The sequence below is a fragment of the Furipterus horrens genome, unplaced genomic scaffold (genome assembly GCF_987537825.1).
Source record: "Furipterus horrens unplaced genomic scaffold, mFurHor1.1.pri manual_scaffold_6, whole genome shotgun sequence".
In the NCBI taxonomy this organism is placed as follows: domain Eukaryota; kingdom Metazoa; phylum Chordata; class Mammalia; order Chiroptera; family Furipteridae; genus Furipterus; species Furipterus horrens.
The window spans coordinates 166,687,673-166,708,936 of NW_028327176.1; the positions used below are offsets into that span (position 1 = coordinate 166,687,673).

The following is a 21,264-nucleotide window of genomic DNA, read 5'->3' on the forward strand; positions in this document are numbered from 1 at the left end:
GTGTTATCATTTTACTGAGGAAACTGAGATCGTTAGACAGAGTATATAAAACAGTTCCATGTCTCTGTCAACTGGTGAGTGCTTTTAAGAGAGGAATTTTGAAGCTTTGAAGGAAGTTAAAGTGCTAGAAACTCTGCTTAATTTGTTTCAGCTCATGTTAAAATCAGTTCAGGTCCAAACAGGGGCAGTTGCTACCCAACTCCACGAAGCTTCTTTCATATTGTAGCCTAGAGCCCGGCTTGTTCTGGAGGCATGCAGTGCCGAGTCTGGGCAGAGGCACTTAATGGTACTTTCCAATGTTCCTTTCCTTATCAACCTTGGGTGAGGGAAAAAGCATGCACTGGCTTCCAGTGTAGATTTTAAAACGACATACTTTGGCTTCGTTCTTTAGGAAGTTGGTTAAGTGCCAAGTTAGACGGAAACAAAGTCAAAAGAGCTATTCAAAATACATCGCTTTTGTAGGGAAGAGAAAAAACTCTACCTTACAAGTCTCTCTGGCTGGGGCCTTGGAAATTAAACTGACAAAAAGACGCTAACAAGAGAAAAACAGTTTATTCACACGTGCAGCACACATACACACACAGGAGAACCTCACTGAGGAGTAACTCAAGGGGTGGTTAGGACTTGGGGCTTATGTAGGGTCAACAAAAAATAGTGAATGTGTAGCGAAGTATCAAGATAAATCAAAAGAGGTTTAGGTTTTCAGGGGCAGGAAACTGTGGAAAGGTAGGTATTTGGAGGAAAAGGAATGGAAGATAAGAGTTATTTTAGTAAGGTTTGTTATGTAGAGTCCTCTCCCTTTTGGAGGGGCTGATAAGAGTCTAGAGTTGCCTCCCAGGATTAAGAATCTAAGAGCTGTCCTCCTGTTTCTGGTATGGGACCGTGAGACACCTTTACAAATGCAAATCTATGTCCTGCTTTTAGGCAAATGAGAGAAAGGAAAGGGCTTCTTTGAAATCTGCTGTTTCTCAATTGTCTCCTGTTCTAAATAATTTATGTCAAAATGGCATATTTGGAGTGGGCATATTCTGCTTCTCTATGTCATTTTCCTGCTGAGCTGCTGGCATACTCTGTGAAGACAAGATCATGGTCTCCATAGACAGGAATGTTCCCCTCTGTTCCTTCCACAATCCCAACACAGGCTGCCATTAGCTATACCTGCGGTGATGGGTTCTTCATGATACATAGCTACTTCTCTAGCCTCCTGTGTAGCTCACTTTGCCTTACTTTCCCACTTTACTAACATCACTTGTAATCCCCTGTAATCACCTTCTCGTTTTGTGCCTCCATGACTGCTCATATCATTTCCTCTGATGAGAACACCCTCCATCCATCACCCGGCCAATGCACATGTGTCTTTCAGGACAAAGATTAGATCTGACCTTTCAGAAATTCTTCTCAGTCATCTTCTCCTCAATCCACTGGCTATGAGAAGTGACCCTCATTTAAGCAAAAACACTCTGGGTAATAAAATTTCTTGTTTCCTCCCAATAAATTGAAAGTTTCTTCAAAGCATAGTTAGTTATAGGAGTTGGCGGGATCAGCAAACATGTTATGCCTTTAAATCCTGCTCCTGGTCTAGCTCCTCTGCTCAGATAATTGAGGAGTATTCCTAAGATAACACTCACCATTGGCTGTAGTCACTGACATTCCAGAACTTGTGGTTGTTGCTACTCAGAACATTTCCAATAGGTTATTACATCATCTGATCATTACTTATCGGCATTGAGTTACATATCATGACTCACTCCCTGAGAGCCTGACAGCTATAGCCCTGAGATTCCATGGCCAGTCAGACCATCCATTTTGGGCAGTGAGTAAGTTAAATATTTAAAGTACCTGGGAGTAAAGTTAGCCTTGCTTATATGTGTGGTCAGCCATTGCTTGCCTATCTTGGGTGATTGCAATGTGATAATGGCCTTGAACACTAAAAGACCTCATTAGAGATAAATCCTTGATGGTTAAAGTATTTATTTATTTTTAAACATACTTTATTAAATATGTTATAGTTGTTCCAATTTTTGTCCCTTTGCCCCCCTCCGTTGGGTACCTCCCATTCCCTCTGGCAATCTCCTCCTAAGCTCATGTCCTTGGGTCATGCATATAATTTCTTTAGCTACTCTATTTCCTATACTGTTCTTAATATCTCCCTGTCTATTCTGTACCTACCAATTTGTACTTCTTAATCTCTCCACTTTTCCACCTATTCTCCCCCTTCTCCCTCCTGACTAATAACCCGCCAAATGAGCTCCATGTCTATAATTCTGTTTCTGTTCTGCTTGTTTGCTTAGTTTGTTTTTTAAATTCCATTGTCAATAGCTGTGAATTTATTGCCATTTTAATGTTCATAGTTTTGATCTTCTTCTTAAATAAGTCACTTTAACATTTCACATAATAATGGATTGATGATGAAAGCAAGCTACACAACACGACAAAAGTAAAATCTACGTAGCTGTGGTCTACAGAGAGAAAATGTACAACCACAATGAAAAACACGTTGGAATGAGACAAGGAGAGAAGTTGGCAAGGATGCTTGGAATGTTGATGATTCTGTAGTAACAAATATCAAAATACTTCAAAGAAATGTTTGCTTAGGGCATCCCAATGCCTTTACCACTGTTAGTCTGTATTCCAGGACTTGTGAATTTTTTACACTTAAACAGGATGTCCACAGACACCATAAATTATTATAGAGGAGCTGGTGCTATATTAACTTCAATCTAAAATAGAAAGTGACTAATTCTTACTACTCTTTCAGAAAGAAAACATTTGTACTATTGAAACAGAACCTCAGGCTTTTCAGTTATGAGGGGCTCAATTGCCCGCTGCCAGAAAGCATAACTCACAATACTAGAGTTCGGTGAAAAGGAAAGGAATTGTTTATATAAAGGTTATACGCATTTAGATTAATTGCAGGTTTCGGCCATTAAGTACCACTCCTTTTTTTTTTTTTTTTAAGTATATTTTATTATGTTGTTACATGAGTTCCATTTTTTTCCCTTTGCTCCCCTCTGCCCAGTAACCCCCATTCCCTCCAGCAATCCCACCCCTCTTAGTTCATGTCCATGGGTCATGCATATGAGTTCTTTGGCTTCACCCTTTTCTATATTATTCTTAATATCCCCCTGTCTATTTTGTACCAACTGATTATGCTTCTTAGTCCCTGCACCATTTCCCCATTTCTCCACCTTCCCCCTCCCAGCTGATAACCTTCCAAATGATTCCCCATACTTATGATTCTGTTTCTATTATGGTTTGCTTAGTTGGATTTTGTTTTTATTTTTTAGATTCAGTTGTTGATAGTTGTGAGTTTGTTGTCATTTTAGTGTTCATAGTTTTGATCTTCTTTTTCTTTAGTAAGTCCCTTTGACATTTCATATAATAATGGCTTGGTGATGATGAACTCCTTTAGTTTCACCTTGTCTGGGAAGCACTTCATCTGCCCGTCCATTCCAAATGATAGCTTTGCTGGATAGAGTAATCTTGGTTGTAAGTCCCACTCCTTTTAAAACACCCAAAAGCGCATTGTCCTGCCTCCCCCTGCCAAACCAGGCCAGTCTCAGAATACGATAGTCAGGGGCACCATCTTCCAAAAAGCAGAAGTTCACAGCTCAGCTTTCCCAGCAGCCCCAGTTCATTTGTGCTTGACTGGGGAGGTTCTGCCTGTGTGGCCGTGTTCTTCAGCTCTTAATTCAGAACCATGTGGCACCTTCTTACACACCTGACCTCATGGTGGGCTGGTGGAGTGCTTTTGCTCTCTTTCAAACCGTGTGACTCTACTCGCCCAAATGGTTACCACCTTATTTTAAAACCCTGACCACGGCCTGTGACAGTCAGTGTGGTGACTGATCCTGGCCACACACAGAATCTCTCGCAGGCCCCATAAGCTCTTGCAACACCACTCTATGGTCAAAGCCCCACCCATCTCCTTGGTGCATGGAGTAGCCATAGCCATTTGCATAACTAAGAAACTGGGCATCTCTCAGGAAAATAGCTGTGCTCGCCTGAACCCCATCCCCCAAATTCTGAGACTTCTGTCCACTCTCTTACACTATCACATTTGTAATGTTAATATTTAATGCCTTGCTTTAAAAAATTATATTGGGAAAAAATCCATGTTACTTATCTGATATACTATTGACAAAGAAAAAAGAGAGAGAGAACATATTGGGGAAAGTTAAAGAAAAATGAGAGAAAGAAAAACATGTCAAATATTTAAAAACAGTATACCAGCTGTTTTTTCATATAAGAGTCTAGCTCTGGCAATTATAAAGCTGCATGACATCAGTTAGTTGTATAATAGTCAAATTTCATTAGTCTGGACTTCAGCAAGTAGAAGAAATAAAATCAATTTTCAGCACTGGTGGAATAACACAGTATGTAACTTTATCTGCACTATAACAAAGAACCTAATAGGCTGTTCTTCAGCCAGGAAACCTTCAAGTAAGACAAGTTGATAGTGAGAAGAATTAAATTATTCTGTTGCTTACTCTCCTCCTATTGACAAACCATGATCATTATTCATTGGTCTTTCTTTTTCTGGTCATGGCACCTGATGCTATATTTATAAAAGCAGACAGTTCTACATATATGTCATTAAGACATTCCAAACTTTTCCTGTTAGCTGTGAAAAGTTTTTGGCTTTGAAAAAGGCATTATTGAGCTCATCAAATATATGCAGCTAAGATGGGTGTTACCTCAAAAGAAACAAACGTTTTTTCTAAAGCAAATGCATATGGGGAATATAATAAATAAGTTTCAGGGTGAGGGAGGAGAAAAGGAGAAAAAAATAGAAAGGAAAAAAAAGGAAGAATATAGTCTTATGTAAGAGTTCAGATCATCAAGATGGAAACACTTTTCTTCTCTTGGGTTCTAATATATCAACCTTTCTAATTCACGTTATTCATGTTAATGGTCCTCATGAATTGTCAAATTCAACTGGAGACACATAAAGGAAAAATTAGAAAGCACTAAAGTAATTAGCAGTAGCCTTATAGGTACTGTTACCCACCTACATTTGGGGGCAAGGGCAGCCTTTTCCGAAGCCAGGGAGTTTAATGTGGCGAAAGGCAACATACAGAAGAGTATGGAGATTTAATTGCTATTCCTGAATCTATTCCTAATATCCTGTTCAATTTTTAACTTCCACTGAATCTGTTTTCACGTTTATATAATTGAACTTCTGAGATAGCCTTGAACTAGCTTCCCCAGCTCCAATCCTTTCTCTGCTCAAAGTCATTCTGCGTGCGAGCAGGGTTATCTTTCCATAACACACACCGACCCGTGCTGCTACCGTGATTAAAACATCTGCTGCCTCCTCAAACAGAGAAAATAAAATCCAGCTCTTTAGCAGGTCCGGCAAACCCTGGACAATCCAACATAACGAATCTTTCCATCCTCACTGCACCCTCACGCCATCCTGTGTACTCGCTGCTCCCTGAACACATCACACTGGGGTTTTCATATGTGCTGTTTCCACCACCTGGACCCCCACCTTCCTCCTCTCCTACATCCCCATTGTAACATCACAGTCACCTCAAGGTCCTTTCTAACCCTGGATTTCCTTGGAAAAGCCTTCTCCAAACTTCCAGACCAATGTAGCTCCTTGTTTTAATATGCAGGCTTTATTATTATTCCAGCTAAGGAGCCCACAGATCTGGAGAGGAGCACACTGAAAAGATAGGTTATGATTCACAGTTTCCAAGAGGAAGAGGCAGATCATCCACACAGGGCCGCACCAGGGTCAATCTGGAAGCAGGAGAAGGAGAGGAAAACGTGGGCAAGAGCCTTTATTGTGGTTTCTGCAGGAAAAGCAAGGCAAGGCAAGTAAGCAGATTTTGGATTGGTTAGTCTGAAAAATTTCAGAAGGCTCTGGGGTATAGGGGCTCTCTCTAGTTGTTTGGTACCTGGCCCTGGACTGATTAGGGTACAGGAATATCAATCCTGAGAGTGAACACACAACAGAAGAGGTGATGAGTGTGTGGGCTCTGGATCATCAGTTCTTTACGGGTGAAAGGTGTGCTCCCTGGTGGGAATTGGCTAGCTCTGGGAAGAGCAGTCTTTCCAGTCAGGCCCCAACGTGTCAAAGCCTCAGAATTACAAAAAATAAAAAAGCATGATTAATACACTCCTCCTTCCTGTAGTTCATACAAAACCTTAATAATGTTTTGCACTTACATTGCCTGTCTGCTTCTCAAGAACAGAGATCTCACCTTGGAGCCTAGATGCACGAAGATCTAAATTTAAAAAGAAAAGAGAAAACTAAAGGCAGATTGTCCTGGACAAAGAATGAGAGGTGAGTATTTTATATAATGTCTTGATGTTGAATTTTCCAGATGACAAAGTGTAAAGTGAGGACTTTGCCCTTGGACTATTTGCATTCAAGTTTAAACAGTCAGCCATCAGAGGTCTAATGCAAGTCCATACAGTACCTGCCGAGTTCCAGGGACCAGATTAGCACTTCTTGACATGTGGGCTTCTAGAGACCTACAGGCCAGGCCCTTCCTCACCTGTGTGAGCTGAGCAGCACCTTATTCTAGGTCTTCAATACAGATGAAAAGCAGCACAATAGCAAACATACTATTCTTCCCTTCCATTGTTCACTCAATCTCCCAGATGAATACCTGCTTGCCCACACTCAGTTTCAATAAGAATAATAAACCAGGAGAGAGGCTGAGACAGAGACTCTTATTTTTCTGTGACGATATTTCACCTTTAAAAAACAAAAGGGAAAAAATATACAAAAATATTTGCAGAATAGATCTGTCTCAATGTCCTTGATTGTAGCCCATTAAATAAGAACCCCAGACAGCAGTGTGCACCTCTGATGAGGCACTGATTAGGTGAGAGCCCTGTACGTAAATGGGGCATGAGGGCTTGAGATAATAGCAGGTCACCCACACATGACGTTAACCAAAAATAAAGAAGGAAGGGGCAAAATAGATCAAGAACATCAGCAGGGGGAAACCAAACAGAATCAGGACCAGTAGGTGGAAAAATAAAGGAACATATGTGCTAATGAATGAGGTCATTCATGTAATACCAACATTCATTCACTGTGATTTGCAACTAGAAAAACCACACTCAAGCCTAAGGGAAATCCATTACATGCATCCAGCAAAATCTATAACAGAAACATTCGGCTCCTCCTTACTGTCAGTTACAACATCCTCCACTTTAGATCAAATGGAACCATTTAAGGATTATTTTAAATGAGACAATGTATGAGAGAGCATCTAACACACTGAAGAGCAATGGAGCTATTCAATAAATGTTAGTGTTTCATTTCCTTCTCCGTATGCCGTTTGAGAAGTGGCTCCAAAGTAATCAAGTAGGTGGTCACGGGATAAGCAATACACTTGTCCCACCAAAATTAAATTTCATGGTTGGTGAGAAATTGTAGATCTCAGAGTAATGAGCTCACAAAGGGACTCAATGTGTGATCCTTTCTCACTCTGGCACTTTCTGACATGGTCCTGGACTCTTTCCTCACTGACAGCTGACAGACTCTGCCTTTCTCTTTGTGGCCAGAAGCTAAGCTGTGGGCATGTTCATCCACTTGGCAAATGTGGTGTTTCCTCTGTGTCTGAGCCAACCCAAACATGCCATTAATGGAAGACATCAGCCAAAGATTTTCAGTGTCCTGGCTGCTGCCCCAAAGGTCCTATCATCCCTGTCTTAATATGTGGGTTGTGGGAGGGAAACATTTACCTAATTTTCTACCTTTGATTTCCTTTGAGCTTTTTTTGCCCCATAGGAGTAACCATGCAACTGAGATTTACATGACTCTAATGAAGTCCTTAATTTCTCTCTCCAACCTAATTTCACAATTAGTACTCATGTGTCTCAACCCTGGCTGGTTTGGCTCAGTGGATTGAGCGTCGGCCTGCGAGCTAAGTGTCGCTGGTTCGATCTTCCAGTCAGGGCACATCAGAGAAGGAAAACTCTGACTCCAAAAAACCTCCGCTGCCTTGCGGCATACCTCTTCAGGGGAAAGGCTAAGGGAGTAAACCCCGACAGAAAATCCGGAGCCGGAGTCCCTAAGGCGGTTTGACGTTGTAGTCAACACCGGCAACTCCTGCGGCGCACCTGAAACCAAGCTGTATTGACTCCATCTTTCCCTTGGACCCTTCAGCTGCGAAGAGAGGGGGGGTCTGCTGCATGGGCAACAGCAGACCCTCCATATCACCCTGCCCAGGCTCTGTAGCTTCAGCTTCACTGGAGAGGTCACTCCAGCGTCATCGTAAGATGTCGATTCAACATGGGAGGAGACAGATACCGTGTCACTCCCGAGTCGGACTGCACAGCCATTCTCGGCGGTGCAGATAGACTCTTAAGAAGATACACCATCGTCTCTCGAGACGGACGGCTGCCGACGACTCATGTGTCTCATACTCAGTGGAGGATATTCAATCATTGACCTCCTGGAAATATGTGAAATTGTACAGAAAAAAACAACTTTCCTAAAATTAAAGAAATCATCATAGAGCCACTGTATCGGTTGTGCAAATATGCTCTGTACAGGTGGGTTTCCTGACTCAGGAGGTGAGGAGGGTTGTAGTCCAGCCCTTGCTCTGTTTGCCAAGGAAATCTCAAAGGAGGTGCGATTCCTAATTTATGCCAAGGTACCACATCAGACAGAGTGACCCTGGTCATGTCAACATTAATGCAAAAAATAATAATAATAATTGAATCAACATATGAACCTAGGTGTTATTTGGCTAAATAGATTATGCCAATAAAGCAACAATGTTTTCATTTTCTTCCATATTATCCCCTATGGAAATTCATTTTCCATCAATTTGTTTATTTATTAATTTGAAAAATACCCTAAACTAATAAAGATTTCTGGACTTAAAAGCTGAAATGATATAAATAGCAAGATTCATCAAAATCAAACAATTTTATTTCTGAAGCATAAATGCCTACAGGTAGAAAGGTAGTATCAAATTCTTCTCCCTAAAGGAAAACATTAATTATGAAAATTGATTAGAGATATGAAATCAGTTTAAGTACCACTATAAATAATGTAACACAAACAGTGGGTTTGTATTCCTAGCCCATCCAACTGACTTATGGAGAATCTGAAAACATACTTCAATGTAATATATTTTTAATTGGACAGGAAATATTTTTGTCCACAGAACATTATCAAATTAGCTCCAAAATGGCCTGCCCAAATATAATAACTATTAAGTGCAAATACTCTACTCAGTAATAGGAAGGATGAAAAGCTATTAAAGAAACAAGCCCCTCCCCTCCAAGGCTAAAATATTATGTTGAAACACATTAGAAAATTCTAATAATGCTGTCATAGAGATACACATGTGTTGCAAGGGGAATGAGTAGGAAGGAAAAGAAGAGGGCACCCGAGGTGTCGAAAAGAGGTTTTGTGACATTTGAGCTGAACCTGAAGATGAGACTAAAGAGGATTAACTTCTTAAACTCCAATGTTCTGCAGACACATGTTCAGGAAACGATGGCATTTGTGTGGCAAACTGGGGTAAACTGGGGATGCTGATTCCTGCTGGGGGAAGGGCTCTAGCTAAGACTGGCCACCTCCAGGGATAATGAGATCTGTAACTTAGTATATCAGTAAGACATTTTCATCACACCAGAATACCATGGAACACATATTGGCCAGTTCTGTAGAGTTTTGAAAGCAAACTGGTAATTCTTAGCCTCTGCAACACATTATAATCACCTGAGAGCTTTTAAAAAGATGCCATTTTTTAATTTTTTTATTTTAATCATTTTTATCTTTCAGTTACAGTTGACATACAATATTATATTGGTTTTAGGTGTACACCCCAGTGATTAAGCATAATTTACTCAGTGATCATCCCAATAAACCTCATATTGACCTGACACTACATGTAGTTATTAGAATATTACTGACTATATTCCCTATGCTGTATGTTACATTGCCATGACTATTCTATTTAAATAGAATCCCTTGGAAAGCATCCTGAGCATGGGTATGTTTTAGGCACTCTCAAATAAGCCTAATGTTGAGATAGGTTGAGAACCACTGGTCAAAACTCTTATTAGAACAAAACTGACTGAGTCATATGGGAAATTTCAAATGCTAATAATAATAACAATAATAAATGGGTACATAATTAAATATTAAATAGTAAATATTTATTTCTAGCCATGAAAGAGTAACAGGGTCCAGAATTACCTCCCCTCTGTAAACAACTAGAAAACTCGATAAAACTTAAAAAAAAAAAATCATTTTCAGACACTGGACAGTAGAGGACTGTGATCCTTAAGAGTACAGTAGAAATTAAAGCAAGTCCTACCATTACCCAGGACTTCTGCCAGACAATCTCCAGACTGCAAGACAGAGAAGGGGAACCCAAACAGAGCCTGAGAATCATGCTGAGTTTAGGATTTAGAGACTGGAGATTGGGAGGACCAGGCAGCTAGAATTGGCAGGGCAGAGTCCCCAAGATAAAGAAGCAAAGTAGGGAAACAGTTCCAAAACTCTGCATAGGGATCCCCTCGAGTTTTTTGCCAAATTCAAATCTCAGTATGCAAGATTGAAACCCCAAGAAACCAGGCAGAATAACTTCTAAGAAAAGAAGAATTGCCCACTCTTATGAGTTAGTCAGCATTGTACTGGAGATCTTAGCCAGTGCAATAAGGCAAGAAAAAGAAATAACCAGCATGAAGATTGGGAAAAAAAAAAAAAGTAAAACTCTATTTATGTGCATATTACCTATTAAAACCCTAAGAAATTTATTTTTAAAATTTTTTTCTTATAACTTATAAGCAAGTTTAGAAAGGTCTAAAGATACAGGGTCAATACACAAAAACTAATTTTATTTCTAAAAAGATTACTGAGAGGACATTACAAATGCCTAAATAAATGGAAATGTTGACCATATTTACTCAATATTATTAAGATATTTATCATCTTTAATTTGATCTGTAGATTCAACACGGTCCAAATCACAATCCCAGCAGGATGTTTTAAAACTAAATCTGATTTTTAAATTATTTGGAAAAGAAAGGGACTGTGTAGAGCCAAACAATCCAAAGTTGGATAATTTACACTTCCTGATTTCAAGACTTACTATAAAACTACAGTAATCAAGAAAATGTGGTATTGGCAGGAGGACAAAACTACAGATCAATTGAACATAATAGAGAATTCAGAAATAGTTCCACAGATACATTGTCAATTGATTTTCAATAAAAATTAAAATGCCAATTTAATTCATCAGGGAAAGGAAACTTTTCAACAAATGTTTGAAGGTGGAAGGAATGAACCTTGACCCTTACCTCAGGCAAAACAAATTTATCTCAAAATGGGTCACAGACCTAAATGCAATATTTAAAATTATTAAACTTCTAAACTTCTGGCCAAGATGGAGGCCTAGACAAACATGCTGCATCTACCTCCACAATTAAGAAGGAACACAACTACCTCAAAATTAGAAACAACCAGAAGTTCCAGAAAATCAAGATGCATGGAAGTCCAACAAACAAAGATATAAAGAAGGAATACTCATCCAGACAGGTAGAAGGGGCGGAGCCGGGGCAGAGAGGAGGTGGTGCAGTGGCAGCAGCAGTGGCAGCAGCAGTGGCAGTGGCAGGCCAGCAGAAAGCACAGTCAAACATTTTAAAAAGTCGAAAGGGACACCCGGGGAGCACTTCCAGCATGAGACTGGACTGCACAACTCACGGTTCCAGCACCAGGGAAAATAAAGCCTCATTGCTCCTAACTGTGCAAACCAGTGGGAGTTGGGGTGGAGTCAGAAACTGCCAGTCTCTCAGCGGAGTCTGCCTGTTTAAAGAACCCTCACAGTCCTAGAACGTCTGCAGACACATTCACTCTGGGAACGATGGCCTGGGCAACATCTAGAGAGGTGCCAGGCCCATACGGAAGTGGGAGAAGTGCCTGGAAAAGGGGCGAGTGCTGGGCAAGTGGCATTGTTCCGCTCCCCCACACACAGCACCACAACATGGTGAAACTGGTCGCCCTGTACTGATGAATACCTGAGGCTCCGCCCCTTACAACATAACAGGTGTGACACCTCTACCTAAGACACAGAGGCAAACAAACACAGGAGGCTGTCAAGATGAGGAGACAGAGAAGTATGGTCCAAAAGAAGGAACAGATCAAGATTCCAGTGGGAGAATTAAGTGATGAGGAGACAGCCAACCTAACAGACGAGGAGAAAGACAACCTAACAGATGCAGAGTTCAAAACACTGGTGATAAACATGCTCACAGACTTGACAGATATGCTTAAGTATGGCAAACACATAAGGGAAGAAGTGAAGGCTATGCTAAGTGAAACGAAGAAAAATCCACACAAAACTAACAGTGAAGAGAAGGAAACCAGGGTTCAGATCAGTGATTTGGAATATGAGGAAGAAAAAAAACAGTCAGCCAGTACAAAATGAGGAAAGAAGAATTGAAAAAAAAATGAGGAGAGGTTTAGGAACCTCTGGGACAACTTTAAACATGCTAACATTTGAATCATTGGGGTGCCAGAAGGAGAAGAGGAAGAGCAAGAAATCAAAAGCTATGTGAAAAAATAATGAAGGAAAACTTCCCAACTTTGGCGAAGGAAATAGACATAAAGTCCAGGAAGCACAGAGAGTCCCAAGCAAGCTAGACCCAAAGAGGCCACACCAAGACACATCATAATTAAAATGCCAATGGTTAAAGATAAAGAGAGAATCTTAAAAGCAGCAAGAGAAAAGCAGAGAGTTACATACAAAGGGGTGCCTATAAGACTATCAGCTAATTTCTCAAAAGAACCTGCAGGCAAGAAGGAACTGGCAAGAAGTATTCAAAGTGATGAAAATCAAGGACCTACAACCAAGATTACTCTCTCCAGCAAAGCTATCATTTAGAATGGAAGGGCAGATAAAGTGCTTCCCAGACAAGGTAAAGCTAAAGGAGTTCATCATCACCAAGCCATTTTTATATGAAATATTAAAGAGACTTATTTAAGAAAAAGAAGACCAACACAATGAACACTAAAATGACAACAAACTCACAATTATCAACAACTGAATCTAAAAACTAAAACCAAAAACAAACTAAGCAAACAACTAGAACAGGAACAGAATTATAGGTGTGGGGATCATTTGGAGGGTTATCAGCTGGGAGGGGGAAGGTGGAGAAATGGGGAAATGGTGCAGGGACTATGAAGCATAATTGGTAGGTACAAAATAGACAGGGGGAAGTTAAGAATAATATAGGAAGGGGTGAAGCCAAAGAACTTATATGCACGACCCATGGACATGAACTTAGGGGTGTAGGATTGCTGGAGGGAAGGAGGGTACTGGGAAGACGGGCACAAAGGGAAAAGAAATTGGGACTACTGTAACAACATAATAAGATATACTTTAAAAAATAAAATAAAATCATTATACTTCTAGAAAAAAGAACAAATCTTCATGATCTTGAAGGGGGCAAAGATTTCTTCAATGAACACAAAAAGCATGAACACTGAAAGAAAAAAATAAGTAGAATTTTATTAAAATTTAAAATGTAAGCTCCTTGAAAGATATTATTTAGAAAATTTAAAGATACACCATAGAATGGGAGGAAAATATTTGCAATACAAATATCTGACAAAGGACCCAGAACGCTATAAGACAACAACACAGTTAAAAAGTAGGTAAAAAATTTAAACACTTTACAAAAGCAGGTACATGAATGGCCATTGAAAAAGTGCTCAACATCATTAGTCATCATATGCATTAATTATGCCTCTTTATTCTATATTTTTGATGTTTTAACATTTTGGGTTCTTGCTAGCCCTTACGGCAGTCATCTCCTGACCTGTTAACCCTGCCATACCTAAGTAATAATAAAGCCTATGTTTTAAAATACAGGGAAATCCAAATAAATACACAATAAAATACCACTACATACCCCCTAGCATTGACAAAATTTCTAAAAGATGATAATACGACTGGAACATTCTTCATACATTTCTGGTGAGATTGTCAAATAGTACATAATCACTTTGGAAGGTTGTTTGATAGTTTCTTAAAAGTTAAATATACATTTACCATGAAGCATCAACAATTCTATACCTAAATATTTATTAAAGAGAAATGAAAATATATGTACAAAGACTTGTACACAAATCTACTGGTAATAGATAAAAACTAGAAATCGAATGTCTATCAACAAGTGACTAGATAAATTATGGCATATCTATACTGATTCAGAGTGGATAGTACTCACCAATAAAGAGGAATTAATTACTGAAAAATGCAACAGTATGGATGAATTATGCTAAGAAAAAAGGCAGACACAAAAGCATACATATGGTAAGATTCCATTTCTATGAAACTCTAGAAAACATCAATTTAATCTATTTTGACAGAAAGAATATCAGAGTTTGCCTGGTGTTGCGTGTGGGAAAGATTGAGAAGGGGAATAAGGACACTTGGGAGGGGAGGTGCTGATAGTATCCTTAAAATAAAATTTTATGTCAGTCTTATTTATTATTCTTTACCCATAATGAGGTAATATACCTGATTATTCTGAGAATATGATGAAAAGAAAAACATTATACTTGGAAGCAATTACTAAGACAATATAATTGCTTTACATGTCTCGAAAGAGTCTTATCTCTGTGTACTTTGTATTATTATGTATCTATAAAAACACTACTTTATAGCAGTAGCTGTACTTTAAATTCTTCTTTACATAGTTAGTTAAAGCTGACATACAGGCTCTGTTGTACATCCGTCCCAATTTTGAAATTAGGGCGCTTTTTGCTCACTAGCTCCAACACGAAAATTGTGAGCCCGTTCAGGAACCCACTCTCTGGAAGGATATCTGCCCTGTTCCCCAAGAGGAGGGTGGGGAACTCCTAGCAGCTGGATGGATGCCCATGAAAAGAATGTCCCAGTCTTTGCTTCTTTGTTGGGGCAGTGGGGAAGATAAAATAAGACTGCCAGATGGCTACAGTTCATTACTGCCTGGCAGCATTCGGGGTGAAATGAGAGTCAATTAATCAACATTCAGGAGGAATGAATGGCAAGGGGCGATGTGCATTGATGCTATTTTAGCGCAAGTCAAATTAAACCTGTAGAACTGACAACATGCATTTATCTCCCTGTTGTCTCCAGCAGCCGTGCAAATGATTTCCTCGTTTCTTTATACAAACAGCTGTTATTTTCCTGTTACTACTTTGGCAAAAAGTTCTAGAAATGTCCTAGTAAAGAGGTTACCTCAAGTGATTAATACAGACTTGCACATTATACTGACTCTGCTAATGAAAGAACAACCTATATTGTAGCAATGAATCTCTAAAGGACCGCTCATGGACAGAATGCAGGGGGCGTGCAAAGCAATAGTCAAATTATCAGTTATTTGCTGACACCCAAGCTTAAATGAACATGATGGATTTACTGTTTGGATATTGTAAAAATCATAAGGATTTTTTCTTCTGAAGGGAAATGGAAATAAAATTGTGGTATTTTAAAAGAGAATTCCGATATTTATTTCCAAGGTCAGCTATAAGTCTGTATAATGGTATTACATTGAATTATCTCCTCCATGATATGTATTTAGGAATAATACTAGATTGCAATAAAAAGGTTGAATCCCACCTTTAAAAAAATGAAGTCAATTGATATCTGGTTGAAGTTTAATTCCTACTTAGTGACATACTGCATAGTCTGTGGCATCACTTTCATCGCCTCCCCCACCTTTAATACTGGATATGGCCATCTGGTGGATGCCCTTCTGGAGTGAGTACTCACTAAACTAGAAATGCCTCCCACGGCCCCCAAACAGCTGGCGAGACCCATAAGAAAGGGGTCAGTCTCCTCCCAAATTTATGGCAAGAAGCAGAAATTGGAGAATTTAAAAACCACAAAATGGTGTGCAAGTGTCTCTGGGACTCCTCTCAGGCTTTATTCTTCCTTAAAATTTCTATTCTTACTCAGCAACAGATCCAGGTTCTGTAGGTCTGAAACTCCTACATTTGGGTGTGAAGGGGAGGCCCTATTTCAGAGAAAAGAATACAGAATTGCAAACTCAAAATTCTGTATAGAAGTGAATATTTGGATAGACTGAGGAAATAATTATCAAATTTAAAAGCTAACAAACTAATTCTCTTACATTCCGGAGCTTCTGTCAATCCTTGTTTTTCATTTTGGCCTCCGCTGGGAAATTTCCTTCTCATCATCTTTGAATTTTTGTATAATCGATCATTTTGAAAACACAAAACTAATTTGAAATTAAGACATTCCAAGAGGAATTAAATGCATTTTTAAATTGCTATTATACTATATTATATTATACAACCACACTATCAAATTTCTTTTATACTACTTACTCCAGTATTCTCTACATTTATCTAGCCATTCCCAAGCAATATTTAATAAAACGTAGTGGAATCAGAGGATCACAAACCACGCTGTGGGCACATTTTTTTGGCCTGTTGCCAGGGTTGTCAAGCTCCTAGATCAACGTGTCTCAAAGTGTATTTTCATATCACGGTTCCCATTTCTCAATACACTTTAGCTACAATAGCTCTCCTTATATGTCTTCTATTGTGCCCCCCCCCAAAAAAATTCCCATTTCAGGAATTTAGTACTTTCTGTTCCCTCTGCCTAGAACTCTGTTCCTCTAAATAAGCACACAATTCTTTTTTTCACTTCATTGAAGCCTCTGCTCAGAAAAATCACATGTAACAATGGACTAAATTGTGCCCCTGACCCCTTTGTAGGATTCTTATGTTGAGTCTCTAACCCTTAGTGTGACTATATCTGAGATGGGGCCTTTAAAAAGGTAATTAAGGCTAACCGAGGTCATAAGGGTGGCACTCCAATCCAATACAATCGGTATTCTCAAAAGAAGAGGAAGAGACGCCAGGAGTGTCTGTGCACAAAGAAGAGGCCATGTGAGGACACAGCAAGGGGACGCTGTGTATAAGCCGAGGGGAGGCATCTCAACAGACACCGACACTTCCAGCACCTTCATCTTGGACTTCTAGCCTCCAGAACTGTGAGGACATGTATTTCTGTTGTGTAAGTCCCCCACTCCGTGGTATTTTGTTACGGCAGCCCTAACAGGCCAATATACCTTCCCTGACCCCACACCTAAAAATAGTGTTTCCTATTACTCTCTTCGTTTTTCCTGCAGTTGTCGCTACTTCACATTATACACATATATCTCTAGATGGTTGAGAGGCAGAGGAATCTAGCATAGTGAATAAGTGTTCAGGCTCTGTGTTCGCATCCTGGCTCTGCTATAGTGTGATCCTTGATGAGTTATGGAAGCTCCATGAACTTTTCCTTACAAATGGTGATAGAAATGGTACTTACTTCAAAGGCATTGACATAAGGCTGGAATGAAATAGGACTTGTGAAGTGCTTAATACTACCTGGAACAATACATGCATTCAGAAAGTGTTCCTACTATTGCATATTATCTGTCTATGCCACTGGTATGTAAGTTCCATAAAAACAGGGACTTGGTCTTATCCATGGATATGTCCATAGCCCATATATGATCAGCGCATCCAGGGCACATATTAAGCCCTCAATAAATGTTTCTTACCTACAGATATGAAAAACTGAAAGCCGATGAACCTTTTGTCAAAGTTTACAAAGAATTTAAATTTTTTGTCATTTCTGTGATCATACTTTTTATTGAATGAGCACCTTAAAACCCACTTGCCACATGATTTCAGAGACCCCATTTCTGTGCCGACTGTAGTACTGGTGCCAAATGATACCACTTTAATTGACATGCACTAGTGAGCCAGGCTCAGAGGGATAGTTAACAAGAGGCAGAAGAATAAGGGCTTTCCTACTCACAAGGCTCACACTAGTATAAGTCGGTACTATACTTACATTGTGAGAGATGCTTCATTTCAGCAATACACCAACAGCCAGTTAAGTCAAAGCACTTTATTTGAAATGTGTCAGTTTTGTTTGCCTTTAATTTTCTATACTGGCTTTGTAGCTGCACGTAATTTGGTATTACAGATACCAGTCAATGGCACTTTGGCACTTTTCCACTGATGAACTTCAGGACTTTCACTGTTCTGAGTCATGTCATTGGAATGAGTCATTCTTTATGGCTCAATCAGTTGAATGCAGAATCCAAACCAGAGGCCTGGTGGGTTTGGTATTATCAAAACCTTCAACAGGTCACAGCTATCTAATGGAGGCTTTTGCCCAGCTGTCACTAAGAATATACAATAAGTGGTGTAAGAGTAATATCTTAGGAATTTTACTTTCAGATATTAACATCTGCAATCACTTGTGCCCTAAATTGTTATAAAAATCAACAATGAGAGCAATAATATTAAGGAAATCAACAGGGGAGTTTAATCCCCAATATAATATTTTTCTATTTTCACATACATATATTTTCCAATGATATTAATGATTATTCCCACACATGGTAGAGAACCAGGCAAAAAATGTGCTTTCATTATGGTAGCAAATTACACATTCTCTAAGGAACCCAACTCTGAAATTCAGTAAAACAAATATATTACCAGTGTTCAAACATCCAAGCACCCAGCTTGGACCGGGACAAGAGCTTTTTTAGGTAAAAGTTCTTAAGCTCTGGAGGATGTTTTAATAAATCCTGATATTTAATCTTTCACAAGTGCCCAGTGATGTAGCATTTTCCAAAAATTAAGAAAACCTTTAATACTAGTGTCATTGGTGACATCTATTTATCTCTGTATAATTATTCACCAAGGACCTTTCATGTCATCTCTGCAGACTGCCTGTCCCCTTCTTTCCCTTCCCTCTGCCATCCCCCATCTCAGACTCTGTATCATGATGCCATGTTGAGACAACCTATTCTCTTCAGTCCATTTTCTCAAGTGCTAATTAAGTGCTTCCTGAACCAGGTCAGATCATGCACTTCCATGGTCGAAGACCATTGATTGGTCCTCCTTGTCCAAATAACGCAGTTCTTAGTAGAGGATTCATAGAGCATTCAAAAGTCTGCACACTTTGATGTTTCTCCAATTTTCCATCTCTGGCCTGAACCCCATATCATTTAGTCACTCTCAGTTCTTCCCTCCTGTCCTCCATTAACTGCCTGGCCCTACTGTCACATGTTGGTTTAAGGAGGGCACTCCTCAGCTCCCCATGCCCAGGCTCAGTTCAAATCCTATTTTTAACGACCTCAGCCCAATTCCCTAACTGGAAGTAATCAGTCTCTTTTCAGTGCTCCCGTGGCATTCACTGATATGTCATTCTGGGAGCTTACATGACTGTCATGTACATATTTGCTGGATCCTCTCATTTACCTTCGTCTAGGCATTTGATAAAGGCTTGCTGAATGCAATGAAACAAAGAACATGACAAACAGTCTGCCTAACATCTCCCTGGTAATATCACTGGTTCATGGACGTTTTCTGTAGATTGACACTTTACAAATTAGCATCCTGTTCAAGCTGCAAGAGCGCCAGAGAGCCCTCTCTTTGGAGAGCACACACGAGGACTAACAGCAGCACTGCTAAGGGTCTGTGGAGTGGGAGAAGAGAAGCGAAGAAAGTACAGATGCCTGATCTCAGGTACTCTAAATGCCTTTCTCAAGACAAGATGTCTCTCTCCTGAGAGGAGCTGTTTACTAGTCACTGCTCAGAAATGCCAGCCAAGCATTTTCAAGACCCTCCTCATCTCTATTATTTTATAAATTAGGGAACCCACTTCACAGCTGGGACTAAGACCCTGCATGGCCACAAAATCCCTGTAAAAGAACTCAGGAGCACTGACAGCAGCAAGTTCATGATAGACTGTCAGCCACTCACCAAAGCAGTGGCCAAGTGGGGGATGGTTGTGGGGCTGGGGGTAGGAGACAGGGTTAGAACGAAGAAGAGCCATGAACCCTAGAAGGTGACTGCCAATTCCCCCCTCCCACAAATTTTACAATTTTTCCAAGAAATCCTTTCAATGTGAAAGTGATTCTTTCAGTTGGTTTTAGCTTAATAGATTAGTATCTGAAAAATGTTTGCTAAAGCAGTCAATGGCAGCACAACTTAGTCAACAAGTCAACATAGTGTAGTACCTTTTCTTGTCCCAGAAACTTTGTAGTGGCCACACAGCCCACACCACTATCGGTCAGGCCCACCTCCTGCTATGAACAGTGGGCCACAGGATTGTGTGAGCAGAAGGCAGCTGAGAACACAAGCTCCAATGCAGGAAGCAAACCCTTGAGCGTCAAAGGGAGGAGGAGGAGGAGGAGGAGGGGGCCATCCCATCATTGTCAGTTGCGGTCATTCTCTGTGCCTGTCTCCACCCTCGGGGGACGCGACCATGACTTCCTCACCTTTGCACAGCCAGCATCTAGTCAAGAGGTTGGGTTCCAGCAGAATCCTGTGTCTGTTGAAGAAATGACTACATGTGTGCACCTCTCAGAAAAGCATTCAGAGCAAGACATACTAAGAGCTTTTACATATGGAAAAAATATTGTTCCTCCTTCCTTGAGATCAGTTGTGTCAACTAAGTATGAAGGAAAATTCACTTTTTCTAGACAAAGGTTCGTAGATACCTTAGCATGGCTACTAAGTCATTTTAACTCTGAAATTTAGAAAATGCAGGAAAAGTCTTCCTATATCAGGGAATATATAAATAGAAGACACACACACACACACATACATTTTTATAGATATAACTATGAGGTTTGCTTGAAGTCTGGTACTTTTCACTCCAGATAAACTGAATACAAAGAAATCAAGGCCTCCTGGTGTCATTTCCGACCCTGCCAGATAAACACTCCTCTCCAGAATGATGTGGGAGAATCACCTTTGAATGCCTCCACACTGCAGCTGAGTTACAGAGTAACCTGCCGGCAATCCTCTCAGAACCCATGGGGCTGTTTAAATAGAACAAAGTCCACAACAAGTTCCACTGAGCTGAGCTGAGCAAAGGCCAGATTCCCAGAAGAAAAGAAGTGCAGACTGAGCAACCCTCAGCCCCGGAGCCACCCCACCGGCCCAGGAGGGCTGTGTGATTGGCAATGAGCCCTGTGCTGTCGGCATTCCTGAGCGAGCTGCCGGGCTGGTTCCTGTTCTCCGGGCTCTTCCTGCCTGTGACTTTGCTGCTGCTCCTTCTCATTGCCTACTTGAGGATCAAACTGATGGAGGGTAAGTGTGAAGCCACACAGGCAGGGGTTAGAAGTCCTTTCCCATGGCACACTTTTGCAGTAAGCCAATGCAAGGGCAATGTTTTCTGGGAGACCTGGAGCAACACATCTTTTTGATTTGTGGGTTCTTCTTAAGAAAAGCTCTTGAAGCAGCTA

General features: G+C 40.2%; 1 protein-coding gene across 1 annotated transcript in view; it reads left to right on the forward strand.

Moving 5' to 3' along the window:
• The window catches only part of SMLR1 (small leucine rich protein 1), a 31,663-nt gene that overhangs the window by 1,711 nt on the left and 8,688 nt on the right, over nucleotides 1-21,264 (forward strand). The window contains 1 exon segment of the mRNA XM_090280831.1: nucleotides 20,879-21,109. Within this exon segment, the coding sequence (XP_090136957.1) occupies nucleotides 20,879-21,109 (231 nt within the window).